General features: G+C 40.3%; 2 protein-coding genes and 1 pseudogene across 12 annotated transcripts in view; 1 reads left to right on the top strand and 2 right to left on the bottom strand.

Annotated features, from left to right (window-relative positions):
• Positions 1 to 2,083, bottom strand: part of NAA16 (N-alpha-acetyltransferase 16, NatA auxiliary subunit) — a 58,025-nt gene extending 55,942 nt beyond the window's left edge. For both annotated transcript variants that reach the window (XM_045566796.1, XM_045566797.1), the window contains exon 1: positions 1,772 to 2,083. In XM_045566796.1, the coding sequence (XP_045422752.1) occupies positions 1,772 to 1,825 (54 nt within the window). In that variant the 5' untranslated portion in view covers positions 1,826 to 2,083. The remainder of the gene's footprint in view (positions 1 to 1,771) is intronic.
• Positions 1,558 to 25,230, top strand: part of MTRF1 (mitochondrial translation release factor 1) — a 55,188-nt gene continuing 31,515 nt past the window's right edge. The window contains exons 1-7 of one of the 10 annotated variants that reach the window (XM_045566803.1): positions 2,310 to 2,910; positions 6,745 to 6,848; positions 7,113 to 7,263; positions 7,726 to 7,912; positions 8,212 to 8,304; positions 13,251 to 13,323; positions 22,289 to 22,711. In XM_045566803.1, the coding sequence (XP_045422759.1) occupies positions 8,284 to 8,304; positions 13,251 to 13,323; positions 22,289 to 22,711 (517 nt within the window). In that variant the 5' untranslated portion in view covers positions 2,310 to 2,910; positions 6,745 to 6,848; positions 7,113 to 7,263; positions 7,726 to 7,912; positions 8,212 to 8,283. Of the gene's footprint in view, positions 1,643 to 1,824; positions 1,921 to 2,309; positions 2,911 to 6,744; positions 6,849 to 7,112; positions 7,264 to 7,725; positions 8,305 to 11,084; positions 11,121 to 13,250; positions 13,324 to 20,292; positions 20,389 to 20,416; positions 20,563 to 22,288; positions 22,712 to 25,230 lie in introns of those variants that run through there. The other 9 variants (XM_045566801.1, XM_045566802.1, XM_045566808.1 and 6 more) reach the window with 9 other exon arrangements.
• Positions 12,588 to 12,662, bottom strand: LOC123649546 (annotated as a pseudogene).

Raw genomic sequence — 25,230 nt, 5'->3', positions numbered from 1 at the left:
ATAAAATCATTCATTTTTGCAGCACCTTCCTAAACTCATGCAACCTTTAAAATAAACATTACATACCCAGATAAGAAAATGTTTAGTATTTTCCAGTTTATCTGGGGACAAAGTTAACTCAGCAGCAGCTTTAACTCTTTCGTAGTTTGAGAATAATAAATCATATATATATCTTTATGCTACTGATACATGATTTGAACTAGAAAATAGCCATAGAGAAAAGGAGTGCTGTCATCATTTAGGTGCAACGCCAAATGTCCTGAAATCCAACTAACAATTTATAGATGATTTCTTCATTAATCTTCCAGATTCCCTAGACAAACAAACAAAAAACCTTAAAGGGGCGGGGGGGGGGGGGGGGGGGGCTCACTTCTCCATTCCATACTATGTGAAATAGAAGGGTATGAGAAAAACGAAAGCAAAATAAGAAAAAAATACACGAAGCCCACTGAAGCAATCAGCCACATGCTTTAATTATTAGTATGTTTTATGTTTTCACACTTGTGTCTCACTGTTTGCTCAACACTAAGCACTGTATAAAATTAAGATTTAAAATTTTCATCCCGTCTACTGTGTATCTTTCTTAACACTCTAAAACTAAGTGTGAACTTTCTATTGGCTCGAAACAGAACAGCTACCATGAATTTTATCTGCCCGTTGATGTTATAATACTTGAAACTATTCTAAAATTAGCGTTTTATTTATAGTAAAGTTAAGCAACAGCTAACTTTACTATAGCCAACACAAGCTCTCAATGAATTCACCCTTAAAATCTAAACGTTTGTTTAGCAAATAAATTCTTGTTTTCAGATGAAAAGAGAAGCCTAGAAAAGACAGCTATCTATCAACAATATTAGTTTAACATCTGTGGTCCCCAGTGTACACTCAGAAAAGCAAAGGCAAGCTGCCTCTTCTTCCCGGAGAACCGTAGACTCCACGGGCCCTGGCACAGACTACAGAAAACTGCCCTCTCGGCTAGGCGGCGGTCATCACTGCGGTCATCATTACCGGGCCACGATTCAGTTTTCTGTTCGGAAATAAAGCAAATGCTCCTCTCCAGTGCAAAACCAGCCAGTCCGCGCGGCTTTGATCACTCAAAGAAAGCCCTGTGCGAGTTAAAAGCAAAGAGCTGTGATGGAGTTTGTGACAACTTAGAAACACAGCTCAAGTCACCTATTCATGTGTTCACTTCCAAAGAGGGTAAACACGGTACATCACGAACAAGCAAACTCGCTCCCAAAGGAAGAAAGAGCCAGGTTTGGCTTCCTAGGGATGCCGGTTTTATTTTCCCGTAACCAGTATCGGTCAGGGCCCCATCCCACTATCGGACCGATCCTGCTTTAACGGGGTATCAATTAGGGAGCGCTGTGCTATCTGCTAAACAGAAAGCAGCGAATGAACACCTCACCGACGGGAGACTGACACGAGAAACAAACTGAGGAGGAGCCGGGCAGGAAGGTTGCGAGCCCGATCCCGTAAAAGCCACCGAAGTGGCTTCCCCGTGACTGCGGAGGGCGGCGTGAAGTTTCTGGAAAGAGCGCGGCCGGGGCGAGGCGGGCGGCCGCAGAGCAGAGGGAGCGCGCGGCGGAGCGGCCGGAGCCGGCGGGCCGGGGCGGGGAAGTCGGCTCCCCAGGGCTCGGAGGTAAACAAAGAGCGGAGGGCAGCGGAGGCCGAGCCCAGCCCGCGGAGGCGCCGCCACCTCACCGCTCGCCCTCCGGGCCGGGCGGCTTGGGGAGTCCGGGGGTCGGCGGCGCGGCCCACGGCCACTCACCAAGATGCGTTTGAAAAGGTTGCTCTCCTTGGGCGGCAGCTGCGTGTTCGGCATCGCGGCGGGCGGGGAGGCTGCGTGCCCGGACGCTCCGTTTCGTGGGGCTGGGCACCGGGACGAGCCACTGCCGACAGTCGGGCCGCGGGCGATAGGTTAGTTCATTGGCCTGGAGTTGGGGCTGGGCAGCCAGGCTGCTTGGCAAGGTTGGCAATGGAAAAGGAAGGTGGTCTGAGCAGGTCACGCTTTCGCTTGGCCCGGCTTTTTCGGCGGCGGCGGCGGCGGCGATTCCCGCGCGCTGCAAGATGGCAGCCGGGGCTCGCCCGTCCCAACCCCTGCGCTGGGCGCTGTGCGCATGCGCGGGCGCCGGGCCGCGGGGGCGGGGGCCGCGGGGGCGGGGGCCGCGGGGGGCGGGGGCCGCGGGGGCGGGGGCCGCGGGGGCGGGGGCCGCGGGGGCGGGGGCCGCGGGGGCGGGGGCCGCGGGGGCGGGGGCCGCGGGGGCAGCCTGGGGGGTTGTGCTCCGCGGCTGCCGCGGTCGCCGGAAGCCGGGCGCCGAGCGGTCTTCTGGAGTCCCAGCACCCCACGTCAAACGCTGGCTTGCATTGCGCTCTGCTTGGTGAGCTTGTGGCCCAAAATAATGTTAGTTATTTCGGAGTCCGATTTTTTTGCATTTCTCCCTCGGAACTTAAACAGTGTTTGACACAAAGTAGATTCATGATATAGGACGGACTTGTTTTCTTCCTTTTCTCCCTGGAGTGATTTAGACTCGAAGAGAAGCCTTCTCTTTTCAGTGCAGACCAAACAAGTATTCACAACCTATGTGAGGCCATCGGGCAGGCCTTGAAATGACTGTCGTGAAAGCATGTTTGAAGGAAAGGTCGGAAACAAACTTCCAGCAGTTTGGAACATCCACCATTCTCAGTGGGAATGATGGTGGTTTTATGGGGCCAAGTCTACCTACTCTTTCTCCTCAGGCGGTGCCTCTTCATATAAGCCATATAATGATGGGAGAAACAGGATTCAAACCCAGGATCTTCCAACTCTGGAACATTTTCTACAACAAATAAAAAGCAGCATAGTGATAGTAACGTGAGTCTGAAAAAATAAGGATATACATCGGTGACAAGAATAAACAGATATACAAGGTAGGGTTAGTATTAAGGTGCATGTAAACATTAGGTACATAGACTTAGACGTGTTCTGGATCTTAATTTGTGCATATTTTTGAGACTGGCGTAATTGGTGTGTAATTGCATTTAATGGGCTGTAATCTGAGCTGGACTGGTGTTTATCTGATTTTTCTTCTTTCAAGCCTGAGTTGGTTAGAGATGGGAGAAAGTACTGTAAGGAGTATTTTAAAATAGGGAAGGTACTGTTATCAAAAATGGGGATCTGGAGGCCCTGTGTGTTCTGTTTAGAAACTGGCCTTCTCAAGCTGTTGGGACGTAGGCAAGGAGGGCTGCATTGGGAGCCTGGCTGAGTTGCACCTGAACTAGTGGCAGTCCCCTAACCAAACAGCTGAGCAGGCACAGAGAAGGGCATGCTCTCAGCACCCTTGTACTTGACCACTTCCATGACCCCTACCCAGTGTTTGCTTGCCATTGCATTACTAATTCCTGAAAATTCTTTGGCTCCCAATTAATCTACATCCTCAGGAGTAAAAGGTTAGTCATGGGACAAGCCAAACGTTCAGTGCTTTAGTCAAGCCCTTCCTTGACACTCATGGGACATGGACTTTTCTGGAATGTACCTTGGCCAACTCAAGCCACTCTGCCTCACCTCAAGGCCTATTTCAAAATGACAAATTTTTAAAAGAAAGTAAAAGAGAAGGGGAAAAGAGCATAGTGCCAATTGTAATGTTTTGGAGACAAGGAATGTTGCTCTTATAGAAGTTCCTGTGGGCGTCTTCTAGCTTTACTTACCACAAATCATTAAGTGTCACCACTGTCTCTGGTAGCTACCAAATCATCACCATCATCACCATTGCTCTCCCCAGCCTCACAATCAGGCAGCACATGGTGTTTACTCATTTGCTGGCTGCAGCCTCCTACCCACTGCCAACTTCTCCCCTTTCCCAGAACACACTGCCCAGCATCTCCTAAATAATCCCAGTAACACAAAGGAAACCTGTAATACCAAACACTAGGAAGTGGGTGATTATAAATACTCATATTTAATATTTTCTTCATCTGTCTTTCACACACCATGCATGCATACCTTGGTTGTCTGCTTCGAGTGGAGGTGAGGAGAGAGGTTGAGAATTGAAAAGAACACCAATTCTGCTCTTTGCAGTTGTCACCCGGAACCTTAGAGTAGTGTATAAAATATGTAACGTATGCACAATCAGACAGCCTGGATTAACCAGTAGCTATAATTTTATTACTGACTTCCTGCTTAGTCTGGAGCAAATCTTATTTCCACCTTTCAACAGAAAATAAGGTTAGAATAACCTTATTGTAATCTGTTTCACAGCAGGGTTTTGTGAATTTAATGCTTAGTCATTTCAAAGCACGTGATAAAAAACAAATGTAAATCTGAACTCACTGTTTCTCAGGAAGAATGCTGAAGCCCCTTTGGGGGCATCATGTTCATCTACCCAGATGCTCCTTCCTGGTGCCTCAGGACAGGGTATAACTCTGTTAGATTCATGCACAAAGTAAAATAACAGTGACAGCATCTGTAAAGACCCTCACAGCTCCCAAAGCACTTTTTATGTACATGACGTGGGCCAGTGATTCTCCTTGCTAAGCCTAGTAGAGCCAAGGAGAAAAGAATCTGGAAAAGGATCTTCTCCATCCCATATACACAGCATATCTTCCAGAGCCAGCTGGCAGGGTAAAATCAAATAGTTTGCTGCAATTCCCACGGCCAATTTAACCATGTAATTAAAGGCTGTTGGGAAAAGAACTTACCAGATTGCATAATGCATTCCACCTCAGACCCCTTGATGTTTCTGCTCTCTTCTGCCTTCCTTGCTATTGTTGCTGAGGAAGAAATGGCACTATCATGTTTTCCCTTTGAGGTCTTCATCACATCCCTTTTTGTTCTTCCTGAACTTTTATTCTTCAGGTACTCCCCTCACAATTTGCATTTTTCTCCCTCCGTATATAGTTTATATTCTAGTAAGAGGAGACCACCAATAAACACAAACAAACAGGATAATTCCAGACTGTGCAAGGTCATATTAGGGCAAAGGGGGTTGAGGAAAGGCCCACTTTTTAAAATTATTATTATTTTTATATATATTTTGAGACAAGGTCTCACTGTGTTGCCCAGGCTAGATTCAAACTCCTGGGTTCAAGTGATACTCAGATGTCAGCATCCTGGGTAGCTGGGGCTACAGGCATGGGCCAGTATACCTGGCTGGAATGGGAACCCTCTGGGGAGGTGGCAACAAGCAAACAGAAACCTGAGGATGAGAAGGGAGCTGATGTGAAAAATTTGGGACAGCATCTTCTAGGCACAGGGAACCACAGACAACTGCCTAATGCAAGAACAACATTGGTGTGGTCAAGGAATAAAAGGGACAAGTGAGAACTTGTCTCTGTTCTCAGGTTCAAGGAGGTGGCTGGAGTATAGTGCCTGAGAGAGAAAGTGATATACAGTTCATTTGAAAAGATGAGCCAGATTGTACATAAATTTGTAAGGGTTGGTAGGATTATGAATATTTCATGGGAATGGATATTATGTCTAGCTGGGGAAGACTTTCTCTACCTTATATTGTAAAACCCAAACCTGTTGATGTAGTCCTAATGGGGCTACAGTTAGGAAAATAAGGGTCGATGGAATTAAGGTAAAATTTTATAGGAGAGTTGGTATATTTGAACTGCTTCATGTGAAGTATTTGCATCTCTTTTACCTGATTGTATTACCGGAATGGACATTGTACCTGACTGGGGAATGTTTCCCCTACCTGGCATTATAAACCAGAAGGCATGTAAATCTGCCCTTCAAACAACATTAATTGGACATGTTAAAGGGGAATCCATAAGATTGCCCAGTCCCACACAGAGTGTTGAGTAGAAGATGGAGTGCTGGTTTGCACAAATTCTCTGTTTGAGAGCCCTATATGTATTGTAAACTAGAGATTAAGGCAAAAGGCTATGAGTGCCTCCCTGCCATGACTGTTGGGACTTTGAGAATTTCCACTTGAGGGGCGTTTACTACCATGCTATGGGACATCAGTTGAAGCTAACACTGTGATTGGAGGACATAAAGTGATCTTGAAACCTGAAAATACCCATGATGTCTTGAGTGCTGTCAGAGGAACACTCTGATGGGGATGGCAGTGCCCAGGAGGGTTCCTTAAAGAAATGGAAATGGTGTGTACAGAATCAGTTACCTGGGGAATACAACGAAGAGATGAACAAGGAACTTCTTTTCCTCTAAGACTAAGCCTGGAACTGCATGAAAAGCTACTAGGTTCTATTGTCACTTGGACAGTGCCCTACAAACAGCTCTCAACTGATGGATAAAGAGCTGTTTGGTTTGTGGATGACAATTCCAAGGTGAACAGACAATATCCTATTTGGAAGGATGCCAGTTTGGTCAAAGAAGATAAAAATAGATCAGCTCCATGGGCTGAATTGCATTGCTGTTTTCCTAGCAGTGATGGAAGAATTGAACAGTGGTAAAAGAAAAAAACCCTTATGTTTGGGTTTTTACTGACTTTTGGGCAATGGCCAATGACCTGGCACACGGTCAGGAAGGAGGGCAATGGAAAAATGGCCTGTTAAATGGATGCTAATATGGGGCATGGCCATGTGGAAATTTGAGGGGTACATTAAAGTAGGACATGTTGATGTGCATCAAAAGAGCCCCCTTCCAGGTTTGGCAGGTGATTGGAATTGTCAAGCAGATATCCCCATGTGCTCCCTAGAAGTGGATGCTATGTCTACTCTGTAAAATGAGTGGACATGGTGTATGCAAGGATGCAGAGATGGGCTCAATATGAACATGTTCCTTTTGTGCCCTCTCAGATATACAACGCCAATAAAAACTGTTCAGTCAGGGAGAGAGGTGGAGACTGCTGATGGCTGTGGGGCAGATTTCTTGGTGAGAAGGTCCTGAACATAGTTGGCAGGTAAGACTGATGCTTGGGGGTGGGGATCAAATGGCTCTTCATAGTATAAAAATGAGTTATTTAATAATCTAAGCCATTGGGAGTTTATTGTTTGTTTTGTTTTGTTTTTGGGGGTGGTGGTTGCTTTTGAAACAGGGTCTCACTGTGTCAACCAGGCTGAAGTGCAGTGGCAAGATCATAGCTCACTGCAGCCTCAGCCTCCTGAGTAGCTAGGACTACAGTTGGTGTGTCACCACGCCCAGCTAATTTTTTAATTTTTTATAGAAATGGGATCTCACTATGTTGCCCGGGCTGGTCTTGAACTCCTGGCTTCAAGCAATACTCCCACTTTGGGAACTTTAAATTATTTTGAACCTTAAAGGAATATGATTATGGGACCTAAGTCACGTGACAGACAGATGTAAAACTAAGGCAGGTATAACCTTTGTTTCTCTCATTATAGATAGCTTACTTCCTTACCTAAATTGTTTTGCAAAATGGAAATGACTAAAGGGCATCAGAGAAGACCTCTTCCCTCTTCACTGTTGATCTTCATAATAGATTAGCTTCTCTCTTTCCTCTCTCACACAAAGACTTCATGACTATCACATTGTCGAAGATGGAATGTTAAATATACTCTTTTAAATTGGAAAGGAAATGAAAACAAGCTGTAAGGAAAAGAAAACAAAATGTAACTAATTAAATGGTTGTAACTCATAAAACAGGTCTCTATAGAAATGTTATAATCTTACTAAATTTCTTTGCTTTCTGTATATATAAGTAAGACCTTAACTTTTAACTTTAAAACACTGACCCCATTTCTCTGGAGTCTGGTCATTCCTAGCTTTTTGCTTGAATAAACTCTTTAAAACTGGATTCCGATCCTTTCAATTTTCAGGTTGACAATATGAATAGACACTGATTCTGGACCTGGTTTTGCTTACCTTCTAGAAGATACAAATGCTCAGAGTGCTATTTAAAAAAAACCCGGAACAGAAGATATTGCATGGATTTGGAAGGCCAATCGTTTCTTCAGACCCAGGAACATACTCTACAGCCCATAATGTCCAACAATGGGCAGAGTGGTATCCTCCTCAGAGTGATAGCTTGATAGAGAAGTAGAATAGGCTATCAAACATTGGTTGTCTAAAATGGAGGGGATAAAAGCATGAAGGGCTGGCTTCCATGCCTTTAGGAGTGCGTGCTCACACTCAACATGAGTGGAACTAAAGGAGTGTCTCCACTAGATTTTCCTCTGTTTTTCTGGTTTATCTGGGGAAGAGGAGTGGAGAAGATGCTGGTGTGACTATGCAGTTCTTGCCAAGGGAGGAATACACTGGTATAATGACTATTTTTTTTTTCTTTCTTCCCCCCATTACCTCAGATATTTTCCTGCCTACCTGATGCAGTGATCCCAGGATCAGGGATGCAACTATGAGTGCTGGAAGCAGGGGTGATGATTCCTAAGCAAGAAATGGTAACTGCTTTTTTTCAGAGTCTCGCTTTGTTGCCTGGGCTAGAGTGAGTGCCATGGCGTCAGCCTAGCTCACAGCAACCTCAAACTTAAGGGATCCTACTGCCTCAGCCTCCCGGGTAGCTGGGACTACAGGCACGTGCCACCATGCCCGGCTAATTTTTTTTCTATATATATTTTAGTTGGCCAGCTAATTTCTTTCTGTTTTTAGTAGAGACAGGGTCTTGCTCTTGCTCAGGCTGGTCTCAAACTCCTGACCTCGAGCGATCCACCCACCTCGGCCTCCCAGAGTGCTAGGATTACAGGCCTGAGCCACCGTGCCAGCCGGTAACTATGCTTTTAAACCTTAAGTCAGAATTCCTAAAGGCCTGATGGGTGTGAGTGGTGCCTGTATCGCCTGGTGGGAAAGAAGGCTCACTAGTTCTGCACCTGTGAAACGGACTACTGGCATCTATATTAGCTTGGCAAAAACAATAGGAAAAAAATCATACTAACTGTACATAGGCAGGTGTAAGTAATAGAAAATTATTTTAAAGTAATCTAGAATTTGTATCATGATAAAAATAAAATATGAATAATAAATACCAATTTGAAAATACCATGCAAAATGCCCTTGTTTCACCAAAATACTTGTAAAATAACTTACTTTGACAAAGTTTAATCATATCAAGGTGATCTGTTTGACTCTTCAAAACTGAATTCCATTTCAGAGTATGATAAAAAAAGAAGTCACTGAAGTGGCTATTATCATTGAAATCAAGGATTTCAGAATACATTTTATCTTCTGGTATGAGAATATCAACTATAGGTGTGAAGACCTAAATTCAGAAAGATCTCATTTTTAAAATTGTTTTATAGCCTAAAAATCAAAAGGTCTGAGTCCTTGTCTAGAAATTAGTCTATAGATAACCAGGATAGACTTAATGACTTTTAATTTCAAGGATATACGATGTTTGAATAAAATGAATTTTGAGAAGTGATATCACCTCCTATTTTATATGAACTCTATCTGGGTTGTCTCTAACTATTTAGCTATCTTGATTAAAAATTATTAAATCCATACAAATGACTGTAGAATAAGGTTCTCAACCCTGAGATGATTGAACAATTTGAGAAACTGTGCAGATCTGGTAGATTGATAGGCATTTCCCCCATTCTCTCTCTTTCCCTTAAACTGATACACATTCTCACATTCTGAATGATTTTTTTGAGCAGAATCTAAAGGACTCCATAATGTTTCTTGAAATTATTTGTACTTATAGTTCGTACATGTAATATTATTGGTTTATTGTTATTTATTTTGGTATTTATAAAAATGCTTAATTATAAAAGTCTACTCCCAGAAATTTCTGCTTTTAAGCTTTCTGATTTCTATGCATAAATCCAGACTGTCCATTATGTAATTCTTTATTTTCAATGAATCTATATTAAAGCTTCAGTTTCCTTATTGACTCTAGTGTAATTCCAAATTACATATTTATGTTTACTTATTTGTGTGAAAGGACTAACAGGAATTTTGTTTCCTTCTGTTGTGTCTAAGTCAGTTATTATTTTCTTTTTTTTTTTTTTTTTTTTTTTGAGACAGAGTCTCGCTTTGTTGCCCGGGCTAGAGTGAGTGCCGTGGCGTCAGCCTAGCTCACAGCAACCTCAAACTCCTGGGCTTAAGTGATCCTCCTGCCTCAGCCTCCCGAGTAGCTGGAACTACAGGCATGCGCCACCATGCCCGGCTAATTTTTTCTATATAGATTTTTAGCTGTCCAAATCATTTCTTTCTATTTTTGGTAGAGACGGGGTCTCACTCTTGCTCAGGCTGGTCTCGAACTCCTGACCGCGAGCGATCCACCCGCCTCGGCCTCCCAGAGTGCTAGGATTACAGGCGTGAGCCACCGCGCCCGGCCCATCAGTTATTATTTTCGTAACTCCATATTTGCTATTTACACAAATCAGTGTTGGTATATTATATATGGACACATACACAAAAAAACGTAAATAAATCAATTAAAAATAGATAAAACCTTAATAGACATTTAATTTTTCATATTACACATTACCTAGTTGAGATAAATGGTAAGTAGACTTGAGTGAAATGGGTCATTCCTTTGTAATGCTTAGATTGATTACCTTTTATAGACAAATTTGGAATATTGAATTGTTCACTTAATTACTGAATTAAAAGTGACCATAACATAAATTTTTGAGATTCAAAGAAGTATGCCTAATGAACCATGAAGCCTAGTGCTCTTTGCAGGTTTTTTTATTTAGGAGATTTCATGTGAAATTTCCATTATCTTGTTTTGTTTTATTTTCTTTGATGATCAGATCTTGTTTTGAAGTTCTGAAACTGGAGATCTGTTTTATTCACTAGTGTTTATACTCTTTTATGAAGGATTATGTGTAACTTCAGTATATGTTTTGTTGTACTTTTTATTATTAAAATTGACTTCTTTGAAATGTTTCACCCTGGAGATGCATGAAGAAGGTATACGGTTTTCTAAAAACCTGCTCTAGTTGCAGTTTTTGCAACTGCCAATAGATGGCATTGTAAGTTCATGAAAAAAGTATTTGCCTTCCTAAGAGGAACAGCTGGACTACTGAATTTCTAAGCCTGTGTTGTTTTGTTTTTTGGAGAAGGATTCTTGCTCTGTTGCCCAGGCTTGAGTGAATTTCTAAGCCTGTGTTGTTCCTGTATTTTTGAGACGAACTCTTGCTCTGTCGCCCAGGCTGTAGTGCACAGGGGCATCATCATAGCTCACTGTAACCTCAAACTCCTGGCTCAAGTGATCCTCTCACCTCATCCTCCTGAGGAGCTGGAAGTACAGGTGTGTACCACCAAGCCCAGCTAGTTTTTATTTATTGTTTTTTGTAGAGACTGGGTTTTGCTATGGTGGCTAGGCTTACAAAAAGTTTTTTAAGTTACACATATTCTAAGTGAGATTAGTGGGACAGTCACGTTAGGTTAAAAATACCTGCTACCATTAGTTTTGCTTTATAGTAAAAATCTTTTTGCAGCAGTTTTATCAGTGTTTCTCAAACTCTTACTTGTGTGTCAGAATTAAATAAAGTGCTTATTAAAAACAGATTGTACAGAAACCAGAGTTTCTGATTCTGTCAGTATGGGGTGTGGTATAGACTGCATCTCTTACAAGTTACCATGTGATGCTAATGCTAATGTTGATGATGTTAATGGTCTGAGGATCGCCCTTTCTGAACCACTGTTTTCAAATTAAATAATCATTATTTAAAAGAAAACAAAGAACATACCCATTTTATGCCACCCTAATCGCTTCAGTCGTATTTTCATTGAGTATGTAGTCTCTGTACACACTTGTTTTAGTGAAATCATAGTGTGTGCACATTTTTTTTCACTTCCTGTGTTTTCTGTGTTAGTTACACATTGTCCTTAGTGTCAGTTTCCCATCTATTTTTCTCATTGCCCGTCTGTCTAAGCTCTACTAGAGAGTTATGCCGTATAATGCAAAATCGTGAGAAAGATATCATGTAGTCCTGAGAAGTGTTTTAATTTGGTTTTTGTTTTATTGTGTTTTTTGACTGGTGTCAGTAGGATGGTCAGTTTTGTGGACACTAACCTGTGAGTTTCTGGGATGGGGATTAATGTGGCTTCCAAATAAAGCTAATGAAATTGTACGATCTTGTATTAAATGGAATGCATGAAGAGGTTTCTTTCCTTGCCGTATGTACCAAAACGTGTGACACATGGTCTACTCTTCAGTGGCAGGGGAGCCCTAGTGAATTTTGGTTGGTGTGTAAAGAGGCCTTGGGATAGAAAAGACATATAGTTTTTTCTCTGAAAAGAAAAATGTCTGAAGTCCCAGTTTTCACAAAATAGTAAGCAATGTGTCAGACCTTATTTCTTTTGTATTTTTTAAATAGGAACCCTTCATGAATTGCATTTCATCCTGTAAGGGAAAATGCATTTATATAGGCAACAGGTTTCTTAGGCCAAACTAAGATGACTGCTGCAATGTTTTGTTGGCACAGCCCTCTCGGCTAGCTGGCCTTCCGGGGAGGCATGAGTAGGCACACTCATGTAACAAAGGTGTTATCTCCTGTGTGAACACATGTGATCACACTTTCCCATGGCATGTTGCCACTGATGTTTAGAGCCATATATAAGCGCTCGCCATGTTCTCGGCCATGCTTTTCGCGGCTGCTGTATCCCCCAACAGTAAAGACCATGTCTCACCCGCCTGCTGCCACTCACCTTTTCTTCCAATTTCCGAAGCCTGTGCTGAAGCACGCGCCAGCCACAGAGCATCCTCCTTTCACATCCTTGTGCCGGGGCTATGCTAATCTTCTCTGTGTTGTTCCAATTTTGCTTTATGTGCTGCCGAAGCAAGCACCAGATCTTATTTTGTGGTAGGAAGATAAGCAAGTTGCGTAGGAAACCCTGTAATTGTATTGAGTACAGATTGCAACTTTCTGTCCTTTTCTCAGGGTTGCTAACAATAATAAGCCAAACAGAGTCATTTTTAATTTCACTTATAATTTTCAAACCTTGGGTCATTTCTCTTGACTTTTTTGTCATGCTTTATATTTTAGAAAATCTGAATATTTATTTAATGGTTTACAACTTCACAATATAACAAGAGGAAGCAAAAAGCAAATAAATTAACTGTTAATAATAAATTATATGGATGTGTTTACTGGCAAAAAAAGGTTTTGTAGTAACTAGTGACAATTTGTCCTTCAAAGCTTCAAGTTAATGAGGCTCTGTTGTACCGTTAGTAAAGATAGCAGTGTACAGCATCTTTCCCCATCCCCCCCCAAGGAAATATTTATATTGAGAATGAGGAAAACGCAGATACCCTAGTAGTTTACAGTTCTGAAATAAGCTGCATATTGTTTTCCAAATCTAATTTAATCCATAATAAATACAAATACTTCCAATGAAATATTTTTAAATTGTAAAAATCTGTTTCTTTTAACAGGTTTCTATAATCAGGAACTTGTTACTAATCATGAAGCCTCTCTTAAAACATATGACCTTTTTAGCCCTTTATGGTAAGTTTAAATTAGATTGAATTAGAATTTGATTACTTGTTTCAATTCATTTGTAATCACTTACAGTAATGCTCTTTTATGTTTATTATGTGTGCTACATAATAACTACTTATTAGTTTCTGCATTAGTGAATGAAATGAGAGCACTTTCATCTTATTTAATTTAAATTTTCCATAAACCTGTGGGGTGGGAGTTAGCCCTGTTTTAACATGAGGAAATGGACTTGAGAGGTTGAGTGGCTTGCCCAAGACCATGCAGTTACTTTATATTAGAACCTTTTTTTCCAGAATCCCTAAATTCTCTGATTTTTCTGCTCTTTTAATACTTTTAATCCTGTATAATACAATTTGGTTGTTTGTTTCTTTATTTGTAGGAGGATGTATAAAGGCAACTTAATTTTATAAACACTCTAGAATGTTTTCGGTCATTCAGATGGTAACTTTAGTCTGGGTTCCTCATGTGTCCTTTACATGTCATTATTTGAGTATTTTTTTAATTGAAATTGGGATCTTGCTGAGTTGCCCAGGCCAGTCTTAAACTCCTGGGCTCAAGCTATCTTCCCACCTCAGTGTCCTGAGTAGCTGGTATTACAGAGGCGTGACACTGCACCCTACTCTTTGATTATTTATAAAGCAAAATTCTAGGCATATTGTTCCATACCTTAGTATGCACCTCTGTTTAAAATGATTAAACGGAGGATGTCACTGCAGTGCTATGTCACACAAAATTAACCTCATGCTATAATATCTATTAATACCCAGTCCACATTCAGATTTCCCCAAGTATCCAAAAAAAGTCTTCGTAGGTTGGTTTATTTGAATCTAGATCTAGTTAAGGTCCACACTTTACGTTTGATTGTTATGTCTCTTATATTCTTTTAATCTAGAGCAGTAACCTCCCCTTCCTTTTTTTTTTTTTTTTTTTTTTTCTTAAACATGTTTTGAAAGGTCATTTGTCTTATAGGATATCCCATATTCTAGATTTGGCTGATTGCTTTCTTGTGGTATCATGTAATATATTTTACTGTAATTCATATTTCTTGTAAACTTATAGTTAGATTTATAGACTTGATTTGATTTCAGTTCCATTTGAATACTTGGTGGTGGTGCTTTGTGCTTCCTGTTGTATCATCACATCTGGAGGCAGGAGGCATTCTGGTTGTCTCTCTTTTTTGATGTTGAGATTGTCACCCTGGTGTGCCCATTAAAAAGCTCCTCATTGGCGTCTCACCTAATGATTTTAGCAGCCATTGAGGATCATTGCGTTCATCCCTTATTTCATTCTAATCATCATTTTGTCTCCATTGATTAGCTAGAATTCTTCTTATAAATAACTTTCCTTCATAAAATATCTCATTCCCCTGAAATGTAGTTTATATAAGAGGAGCAGAATAGATGCTTGACACTTCACCTCGTATATTGTGTTGCATTATTATCATGTCATTTGGTCAGCTACACTAGGCGACCTTTTTGTTCTTCTGTAGCATGGGTAACTTCACACTTTCCTCCTCATTTTATGACAGTATATCTTCCCCTCTAAAATCCATTTTGAGAGCTTGGTATTTCTTTTTCTACTCTTCTGTAGCTTGATGGTAGGGCAGGATGGGGAACAAGATAGAGCTTGGCTGATTGTATGTGACTGCTTTTGTTACAGAACTTGGGCTGTGTTCTCTCTTCTTAGGTTTTTGTCAGATAGCAGGGTTATTTCCACTTTTTCAGGGGTATATCTTCTTCCTGTGGGTCATATTCAACTTTGGGTTTCTCTGATTTAATATTATAGGCCTAGAAAGGACTAAGCTCTGGCAGTTTGGCAGTTCTTGACTCTGCTGAAGTCTTGGAGTTGTAGTTAGAGAATCTCTTCTCCAACTTAATTCCTTGACTTTTCCTAGGCTTGTTGTCTTTTGCTTTCAGCCTGAGAATTCACAGAACTAGATTGATTTATGTCCTTTACCTAGCACTGTTTTAGAGTTATTTAAGTGTGTTTTAAAGTTATTTCACATGCATAAGCTTATTTTGTGGGGTATGTTTTAGGGATAGTGACATCTCTTTGCCACTGTGTGGTGAAGGGCTTTAGTGTTTCCCTGTCTCATCAAAGAGGCAGATATGAAGCCAAGAAAAGAGCCCATTCTTCTAATAAAGCATCATGAGACTGGCTGCAGTAAGACATCATTCACTGATATCGCACACCTGTATTTTAGGACTGATTTCTTGATACTTGAAATCAAATGAGTAATCTCTTGTTCTATCTCATTCTTTGCTTTTTCTATTTATTCTTAGCCTCATTTCTTTTCGCTGTCCTGGTAATACTTTTCAATAATTCAGAGAAAATCATTAGGCCCACAGATACATACACACACACACACACACACACACACACATACAGATAAAATTTCAGAAATAGTATTTGGTAATTTACTGGAATTTTTTTTGAAACATAGATATCTATTTATTTTGGTAAATGCCATAAGCTCAAATTCTACTTCCAAAATATGTTTCAAATCTGCCCAGGTCTCTCCATCTCTGCTTTAAGGGAATGCCCATCTCTGTGATGCTTTACTGCAGGAGCTTTTTCTGCTTCTCCCTGTGTATTTCCCTTCCTTCCACAGAAAATAGTGGGCTGTGTTATTCTACTTCCTAAAACCATTCATTGGATGCACTTAAGATACAATCCAGCATGCTGAATGTGGCCTGTGAGCTCTTCATAATCTGGCTCCAGCCATCCCCATATCCTACCACCATTCCTTTCAAACAGTGTACTCCAGCCACATGGCTTCTCTCAGGTCCTCAAAGACATCGGGTATTCTCCTCGTCAGGGCCTTTGCACATGCTGTTTGTTTTACCTACTGTGTCCTTCGTCTGTTCTTTACTTTCTTCTATGATTATAGTTACATTTCACTTACTTTGTCTATAATTTAATTCTAAAATTTAAAGCCAATTAATAGCATTTAAGAAACGATTTTGTACATATAAGTCATTATAAAAACAAATAGGAAGATTGGACCCATTCAAAAAAAATTCCACTCTTAGGTATTTACCCAAGAGAAATAAAAACATATGTCCACAAAAAGACTTGTACTTAAATATTCACAGGCTTTATTCATAATGGCCCCAAGGTGGAAACAACCTAAATTCCATCAATAGAAGAATGCGTGAAAAAATTGCACTATGTACAATGGATCATTACTCAACAACAACAACAAAAAAGAACCACCAGTGCACGCAACAACTTGAGTCACCAAAACGTTATACTGAACAACAACTATTGCCTCTGGATGTGTATGGAATATGGTGGACCTTGGCTTGAAAGGCCACAAGGGAACTTTCAGAAGTGACAGAAATGCTCTGTATCTTGCTTTGCTTAATCTTTACACAGTATTGTGTATGAAACATATCTCAATTAAAGAACAGCATAATTTTATGTCTTTGTAACTTGGCTGCTCAAGAGAGACTCTTTCAGGAATCAAGTCCAATGAGCCATTTTATTTTCTTTCTAGCTTCCTTCACTACTGGATCATACTCAAAGCTCATGTGTATTAATTACATGTGAGAGGTTACCTCACATGCCTCCTATAGACTTCTACTATGCATGTGATTTTATGACCCTACATTTCTCATTCCCAACCCTACCTCAGATTAGAAGCAGCTGAAAAGTACACCAACAGGTGTATCACCAACTGGTGCTAGTGAGTAGGCTGATATCCTGACAGTGAAGGAGAAAAAGAAACACTCCAAGTATGACCTCAGAATTTAAAAAGAGTGTGGGCCTGGAATAATTAAGACAAAAATCACACAGTGCTCTATGTTTCCCTAGACATAGGGCATCACATTTTATAACAGGGTTCATCCAGACATGTTAAACTATATTCAGTATACTCTATTTTAGATACAAGGAAGCATACATATTCTAGAGAACAGCTTAATATTTTTGTTTTGGCGCTTGAAGGGAGAAAACCTCAGATATTTAGATTAATCTGGGTAAGGATTAAAGCCACTCCATGGGAGAACCTAGGACTGGTGGTAAAGGAAGTACCTTCAAGTAAATGGCTAACATTAAACAACTAAGTGGAGCTCCGGGCAATTAAAAGGGGTCTTGTAATCGCAACAAGTATTGAGTTAGCCCCATTACTGCCAGCGTGTCATTTTCTTATTTCTGTAATGATGCTGAGTAATGCAGAAAGCATGTGCTTTCCTTGATAAAATCAGCATGCTGGATTTTATCTTAAGTGCGTCCAATGAATGGTTTTAGGAAGTAGAGTAATATGGCCTCCATAGAGGGAGGCCATGAAGAGATCTTGCTAGTTCTTCTGGAAGCAAACCATTCTAAATGGACTCTCAGAGAGGATTTCTACTCTACAGAGATTTTATTATAGAAATGTTCTACTAAACTGGAAAAAAAAAGAAAAAACCAACTCAACTTCCTAGAACACTTATAGCACTACTGTATAAGGTAGCACAAAGTATTAAAAACACTTAGTTGTTGGGTTGAAGGAGAAGCTTGATGAGTAGAACTTTGAAACAAGAGAAAAAGGTGGAATGGTAAAGAAGACGACAATTGTCAGAGACTAAGGAAAACCTTGCTGAACTTTTGCTGAGAAGAGGCGCCTTCCCAGGCTGAAGCATTGCATCCTTGAGCTCAGATTCATGTTTGAATAGGGGATGAAGGCCCCTTGGAAGAGTTCTTGCAGGGAGACAGATGTCCAGAAGAGCCTGGAATGTCCATAGTGGTCAAGAAAAATGCATATGTGGGTGTGTGGGAGGGTATCAAGGGAAATGATCACTGCCAAGCTGATGTATTTTTTTTTTTTTTTTGGAGACAGAGTCTCACTCTGTTGCCCAGGCTAGAGTGAGTGCCATGGCGTTAGCCTAGCTCACAGCAACCTCAAACTCCTGGGCTCAAGCGATCCTATTGCCTCAGCCTCCCAAGTAGCTGGGACTACAGGCATGCGCCACCATGCCCGGCTAATTTTTTCTATATATATATTTTAGTTGGCCAGATAATTTCTTTCTATTTTTAGTAGAGACGGGGGTCTCGCTCTTGCTCAGGCTGGTCTCGAACTCCTGAGCTCAAACGATCCACCTGCCTCGGCCTCCCAGAGTGCTAGGATTACAGGCGTGAGCCACCACGCCCCGCCAAGCTGATGTATTTTTTAACTGCCAAAGCATTCCTGGGACATTCTCTCTAGTTGCTAGGATTAGAGAGGTAGTGAGTTTCAACAATACATTTATCTATTACAAGTATAAGCATTTTTTTGGTAGATGTATTTTTAATTCTAAAAAGACCATAACATTAAGAAAACTGAAGCAAAATGACCCCTCATGATTCCACTACTATTTGATAGGTAATATTGTATTTTTGTGTTTTCTTCTAAAAATTCTCTTTATTTTAACAATACTTTTGGGTAAGTTGCCTCTTGGCATGGTATCGGTGAAAGCAATTTCTGACCCCTAACAAGCTGGGAATAATTCTCCAATCCTGTATCCTTCTGCATTAAATTGGAAAGCTGAACCTCAGAGATAAATTACCTGCAAATATAATTTCATGACTATTTTCAAGATTCTCCCTTTCAACAACTGCTGATGAATGGCCATTTGGCTGGCTGAAGTCAAGGAAGGCAAACATTGTGGCCAAGAAAGCCACTCCACAGTTCTCCAGAGTGGCCTGAGGGGTCATCCTCCCTAACTCATTGTTCAGTTAGAAAACTGAGGCCCAGAAAGGTCACAGAACTCATAAATGCTGGAGCTGAGACATGAACCGAGGTCTTAAAAAATAAAACTTTAAATTTTAAATAATGTTAGAATTATAGAAAAGTTGCAAAAAGAGTACAGAGAGTTTATGTACACCCTTCACCCAGCTTTCCTTAATGTTAACAATTATACAACCATAGTTAAATGACCTAAAACAGAAAATTAACATTGGCAATACTATTAAACTACAGACCTGATTTGAATTTTATGAGTTTTCCCCCAGCGTCTTTTTTGCTGTTGGATCCAATCCCGAAGCCTACACTGCATTTGGGTATTATGTCTCCTTAGTCTGGCCTCACTTCTGGCATCTCCCTTCTCTTTCTTTGGGATGCCACACCCTCTCTCTCTCATCTCTCTCTCACTTCTAAGAAGGACAAAATAAACTTTTTTTTACTTTTATATCTTAATCTCTGTGTGAGAAACCTTTCTTCACCTGTGCCATGAGCACCTATTAGGCTTGCCACCCTAACATTATTTAAACACAACTGAAACCTAGATTGAACTCTACATTCCATATGTACATACAATTCTATAAAATCACTAACTTGTGGAGTGGAAATATGTAGTCTCTTATCTTTTGGATTCTATTATGACCTTTAAAAATACAAAATTATAATCTCCTTTAGTCATTAGGTATTTTCTGAAGAAATGGAAGCTGAAGGTATAGCAATTAACATGCAGAATCCCCTAAATCTTCAGAAAATGAAAAAAGAGTCTTTATTAAAAGAAATACAGAAAGCAATGCTTTAGGGGCTCCTAATATATAATATAAGGAAATTATTGTAATTTCCCATATATATCACAAGGCTTGATCTCTTAATCAGAACTGTACAGAATCTCTCTCCTGGGTTTGCATGTAACTGAACACCAAAACCCCACCTTTTGCGGGGAAGGTGGGGGACGAAGCGGAGCAGGATAAACCACAACTCCCAGACTCCCAGGATTCCTTGGTGGGAGCTCCTGGGAGTTGTAGCTCATTGGTTCATTCCCCCCGCGACACCTCCGTCCCTCCCACAGTTTCCACCCATGCCTTGGGGCTCCCGCTCCGGATAAGTATGGCGTAGTAGTCGCACTTTTCTCACTTTGTTATTTTTCTCATTTAGCTAATTTTTGTCATTTTTAGCTGATTTTTATGCATGCCCGAGGATTTTTTCCTTTGGAGAAAGGTCGTGACGGAGGAGGGGCCAGGAACGAGTGTTAACCCGGAAGGAGTGTGTCCGGAAGTAAAAGTGATTCCGGGTCTGTCAGTCTGAAACGTAGTGGGTCTCGGAAGGTTCTGACCTCAGTGAGGCGAGCTAACGTCCTTTCTTCTTTTTCATAGGTACTCATAATTTTTTCCCGATCTTAAAAGGACCTTTTTCTTCTCTTATTTTTCCCTCTGTTGCTTCCTTATGGAATCACTTCATATACTGAGTTACACAGTATGGTTTGCACGTGCTACTCCCGCGCGCGCTTAGTGCCGCTTCTGACACGCCGACACAGAATTGTTCCTAAGGTATCAGAGTGATACTGTTATTATGGTGGGTGATGGAGACGTCTTGCTGCTCTCGGGTCTAGTTAACCCTGGAGAGTAAAAGTCTTGGTTTTTTTTCCTTTTAAGATTGAGGTTCTTGACCTTGAGAATTAGTCTTTCTTCCACTATTCCTAAGATGGATTTTAGCTAGAAGTATTCTAACAAAAATCAGTTTGTCATTCTCTTATTCTGTCTATTATAAAAATAGATACACCTTCTCTGATGTGCTTGAAACTAGATTTAAAAACACAGAAACTTGTGCTGGGGGAGTGTAACATTTGTGGCTGCTGGGCATTGGTGCATTCTTTTCAGATGTGATTCAGTATGTTCAAATGTATCAGTAGAACCCTGCAATCTTTAACTATTTTAGAGATCATTCCGAATATTTTATTTCCTAGGCAATAATCCTCAATTAACAAACTTATAGTTATCAATTGAACTAATATATGAATGCACCTTCTAAAGTAGTAGGAACATTGGAGATAGTAAGATTGATTCTAATAAATTTTGACCCTTATTTCAACTTTGAACCTGGGAATTTTAAGGGCAAAATGTTTTTCTTAGAACACTTTATATTTTTCCTTTTCTACTCAGTAAAACCATTGTGTGCTTTTGTTAGCTCTTGATTATTTCTGTTTGAGGGGAGGATAACAGATAATTATTGTGCACAGCCAATTTCACCTAACCTGTAATTTTTTAAAGTAACCTTTTTTTCTGATTATGAATGTGATATGTGCTATATGTGTAGAAGACATTGAAAACACTAAAAAGTAGAAAAACTAGAAAGCAAGCAAAGGTACCCATAATCCCACAACTAGAGATTATCTCGTTAACATTTTGGTATGTTTCTCATTTAGTTTTCTTTTTAAAAAGTACTCTGTATACTTTTTAGTACATAGATTACTAATCACCTTTGAAAAGTGATTGCAGGATTGAGAATAAACAGTACTGAGCCCTGAACAGGCAACTCACATTCTATATAATAACAACTCTTTTTTCTATGTGGCTACATCAATAGTCCTGGTTAAGTTATTTGACTTCCTTGGACATCTGGATACCTAAATGTAAAGAATTAGACAAAATAGTCAGTGTTTTCTTAAAGCTTTAGAAATGTATGACTGTGAATCACCTAAAGTTTGCAGGATTATTTCATAGCTTTCAAGTGCTTGTTTACACACTCGATTCTAGATTTTGGATACTTTCTAGAAAGTAGTTGAATTAACCCATTCAATCGATATATTTGTTATACTCTTACTGTCTTACTCATTTGCTTTAGTTATGTATGTTGAGTGGGTAGAAAACTGCTGTTTTCAGTTATTTTAATATGCTATTATTGTTCAGAGGTTTGAAGAATTGTGAGTTTTTTGTGGGTTATTTTGGTACTACATTTGGAACTGGCTGAGGCAGTAAACTTAACAGGATTTCCTGGAGCTCTTTCCAGTTTTTATTATGCCATAGCTCTCTTTTATTTTTATTTTTTAATTAAAAAAAATTTTTTTTTTAATTTTTTGAGACAAAGTCTCAGTCTTACCACCCTGGGCTAGAGTGCAGTGACATCATCATAGCTCACTGCAGCCTCAAACTCCTGACCTCAAGCAATCCTTCTGCCTTGGCCTCCTAGAGTACTAGGACTATAGGCATGAACCACTGCACCCAGACATATGTCTTTAGAGTTGATTTTTTTCAGACCATGTTTATTATATTTCAGATGCTGAGATGAGTCGTCACCTGTGTGTTTGGCTTTTTAGACATCCATCTCTTAATGGTCACTCCCAGTGTTACATCCACCTCCATTCTCATCAATGTAGACAGATACATCTTGATACAAGGCTGTGGGTTTTTAGACCAAACAGGAATCTCATTCTCCATCTGTTAAATAAGAACTGGTCCAGGAGATACTGTCATCAAGACTCCAAGATGCTCTGGAAGCATACAGCACTACAGAAATATATGGAGTACCTGAATAAGGAGTACCAAACACTTGAACAATGTTTGCAGCATACCTCTGTGAATGAAGAGAACCGAAGGTCCTTGAACCGAAGGCATGCTGAGTTGGCACCACTTGCAGCCATTTACCAAGAAATTCAGGAGGCTGAACAAGCAATTGAAGAATTAGAATCAATGTGTAAAAGTAGGTAAAAGATATGTGTGTATAAAGACGGGATTGATTTTCTAAGTTAAAACTTTATTGAACTTAGTCTTTTTTTTTTTTTTTTTTTTTTGAGACAGAATCTCACTCTGTTGCCTGGGCTAGAGTGCTGTGGCGTCAGCCTAGCTCACAGCAACCTCAAACTCCTGGGCTCAAGCGATCCTATTGCCGCAGCCTCCCAAGTAGCTGGGACTACAGGCATGTGCCACCATGCCCGGCTAATTTTTGCTATATATATTTTAGTTGGCCAGATAATTTCTTTCTATTTTTTTAGTAAAGACGGGGTCTCGCTCTTGCTCAGGCTGGTTTCGAACTCCTGACCTTAAGTGAGCCACCCGCCTTGGCCTCCCAGAGTGCTAGGATTACAGGCATGAGCCACCATGCCCGGCCTTGAACTTAGTCTTTAAAAAAGCCTACAAGTAATAAGCTCAACACTTGCGAAGGGCAGGACTCTATTCACTGGGTGTTTGATGTATTTTAGCTACTAAAGATAACAATGCCAAGTGACCAGGTTCCTTGTGGAGCTTGCTATGAAATTCTTCAGGTCTGGGAAACTCAATGTTAACCTTTTCAGAAGCTTTAATTTATTGAGCAGACCTTTATTGAGCACTATTCAGCTTACCAGGGACACAGAAATACATTTCCTACCCCATCCAAGGGCTTATACAGCTTAGCAAGAGAGACTGTATTTATTTAAATATTATTTACAGTGTGACACTTGCTCCACTAGAGGAAAGCACAGGGTTTTATGAGAGTAAGTAGTAAGAACACTCAAGCCAGTCTGGACAGATTGAGTAGAGCTTCCTAGATGAGACCACACGTTAGTGGAGGCACAAAGGAAGCTTTATGTTTCATGTTGTATATCTTGAAGTCACTCTCTTTTCAGATTCCTCTGGGAAAATTTCAGAAGATAGTCTTGAATGTCTATTCCAATTGTAGTTTTAGATTATTTGGAATTTGTGTGTTTGATGGATGGAGATATTTTCTAGGACAAACAGCTGACAGATTCTTAGAACAATGGAACTATTCACAGTTACTGTTATCAAATAATAAGCCTAAGTGTCTCCACTGTTACTTTAAGCACCAAATAAGCATCTCCACTCAGACAAGACCCCCATTCGTCATGTTAGGATTTCAAGGTGGAAGTATCTAAATACTGCTTCTAGATTTCTTATAGAAGTTTAATTAATTTTTTTCTAAGAATCTAGTAAGGTTAATTCAGTCAGCATTTCCTGAGGGCTTACTATATAGCCAGGCATTGTAGGAAGCAGGGCTAAAAAGATGATTGAGCCCTAAGGAGGTTACCATCTAATTTGGGAGACATTCTACATATAAATGAAAGGCAATGTGATAAATGCCAGATTCACAATATAAATCAAGCACTCTAGTAGCTCAAAGAAGGGAGTGACTAATTCTGACAGAAGTGGGTGGGATGGGCTTTTAGATTAGATTTTGAAGAATGATTTTTCTGGTGGGAAAAGAAAGGACATTCCAGATAGAGGGAACAGTATGAACCAAAGCTAAGGAAGGGTGAGAATGTATAGTCGTGTCAGCATGTAGTTTATGGTGCAGCGTGACAGTAGACTAACCTGTTAAGATTGTGATGGGTCTTGAATGTCCTGCTAAGGAGGTTCTGGGACCCACACGGGGGTAGATGCTATGCAAGTTGACCACAGAAACTGGGGATTTTCTAACCGGGCAGGGAAAGAGGACTTGGGGCATGATGGCTTAGGGGTGCAGGATTTCTTTTTAGGGTGATGAAAATGTTCTAAAATTGGCTGTGGTGATGGTTACACATTTTGTGAATACAATAAAAACTATTTAGACAGGTGATTTTGTGGTGTGTCCCTGCCAGACCTGGGCAACCACTAATCTGTTTCATTAAGCCTTGGTGGCGTTAAGTGATGTCAAGGCCTGTTACTGTTATACCTGTAAAATCTTGGATGTTCACAGCCTTATTTTCCTGACTGTTATTAGTGGTACCATGAGCCTCTCATGGGAGTTTAATGAGGATATTTTTTGAATAATGCCACTGAAATTTGTAATTAATTCGTTTTGAGAAAGTTGCTTGCACATAATAGGGACTTACTAAATGCTTCTCAATTAAATCGGAATTTTAATTCAATTAAAAATAACTTCTTTCTGCCCTGGTTGTCTCATGTGTAATATTAGTACATTGGATTAGATCATTTCTAAAGGCTCTGCTAGCACTTCACTTCTGCTATTCTGTAATAATAATGATAATAGCTACACTTACTAAGCATTACTATGTGCCAGGCACTAAACTAAGTGCTTTACAAATACTATCTCATTTGAATTCTCAGAGTGACCTTACGAGGTAGGAATTGTTTTATTATCCCCATTTTATAGATAAGGAAACAGAGAGGTTAAATTTCCAAAAGTTGCTCAGTCAGTGACGGGAGGAACAATTATTTAAACTCAAGCAATGAGACTCCAAAGCCCCTGCTCTTTTCCAGTGCACAATGATTCAGAATCCAATA

The sequence above is a fragment of the Lemur catta genome, chromosome 13, assembly GCF_020740605.2.
Source record: "Lemur catta isolate mLemCat1 chromosome 13, mLemCat1.pri, whole genome shotgun sequence".
In the NCBI taxonomy this organism is placed as follows: Eukaryota; Metazoa; Chordata; class Mammalia; order Primates; family Lemuridae; genus Lemur; species Lemur catta.
This window is presented reverse-complemented; position numbering and strand designations above follow the sequence as displayed.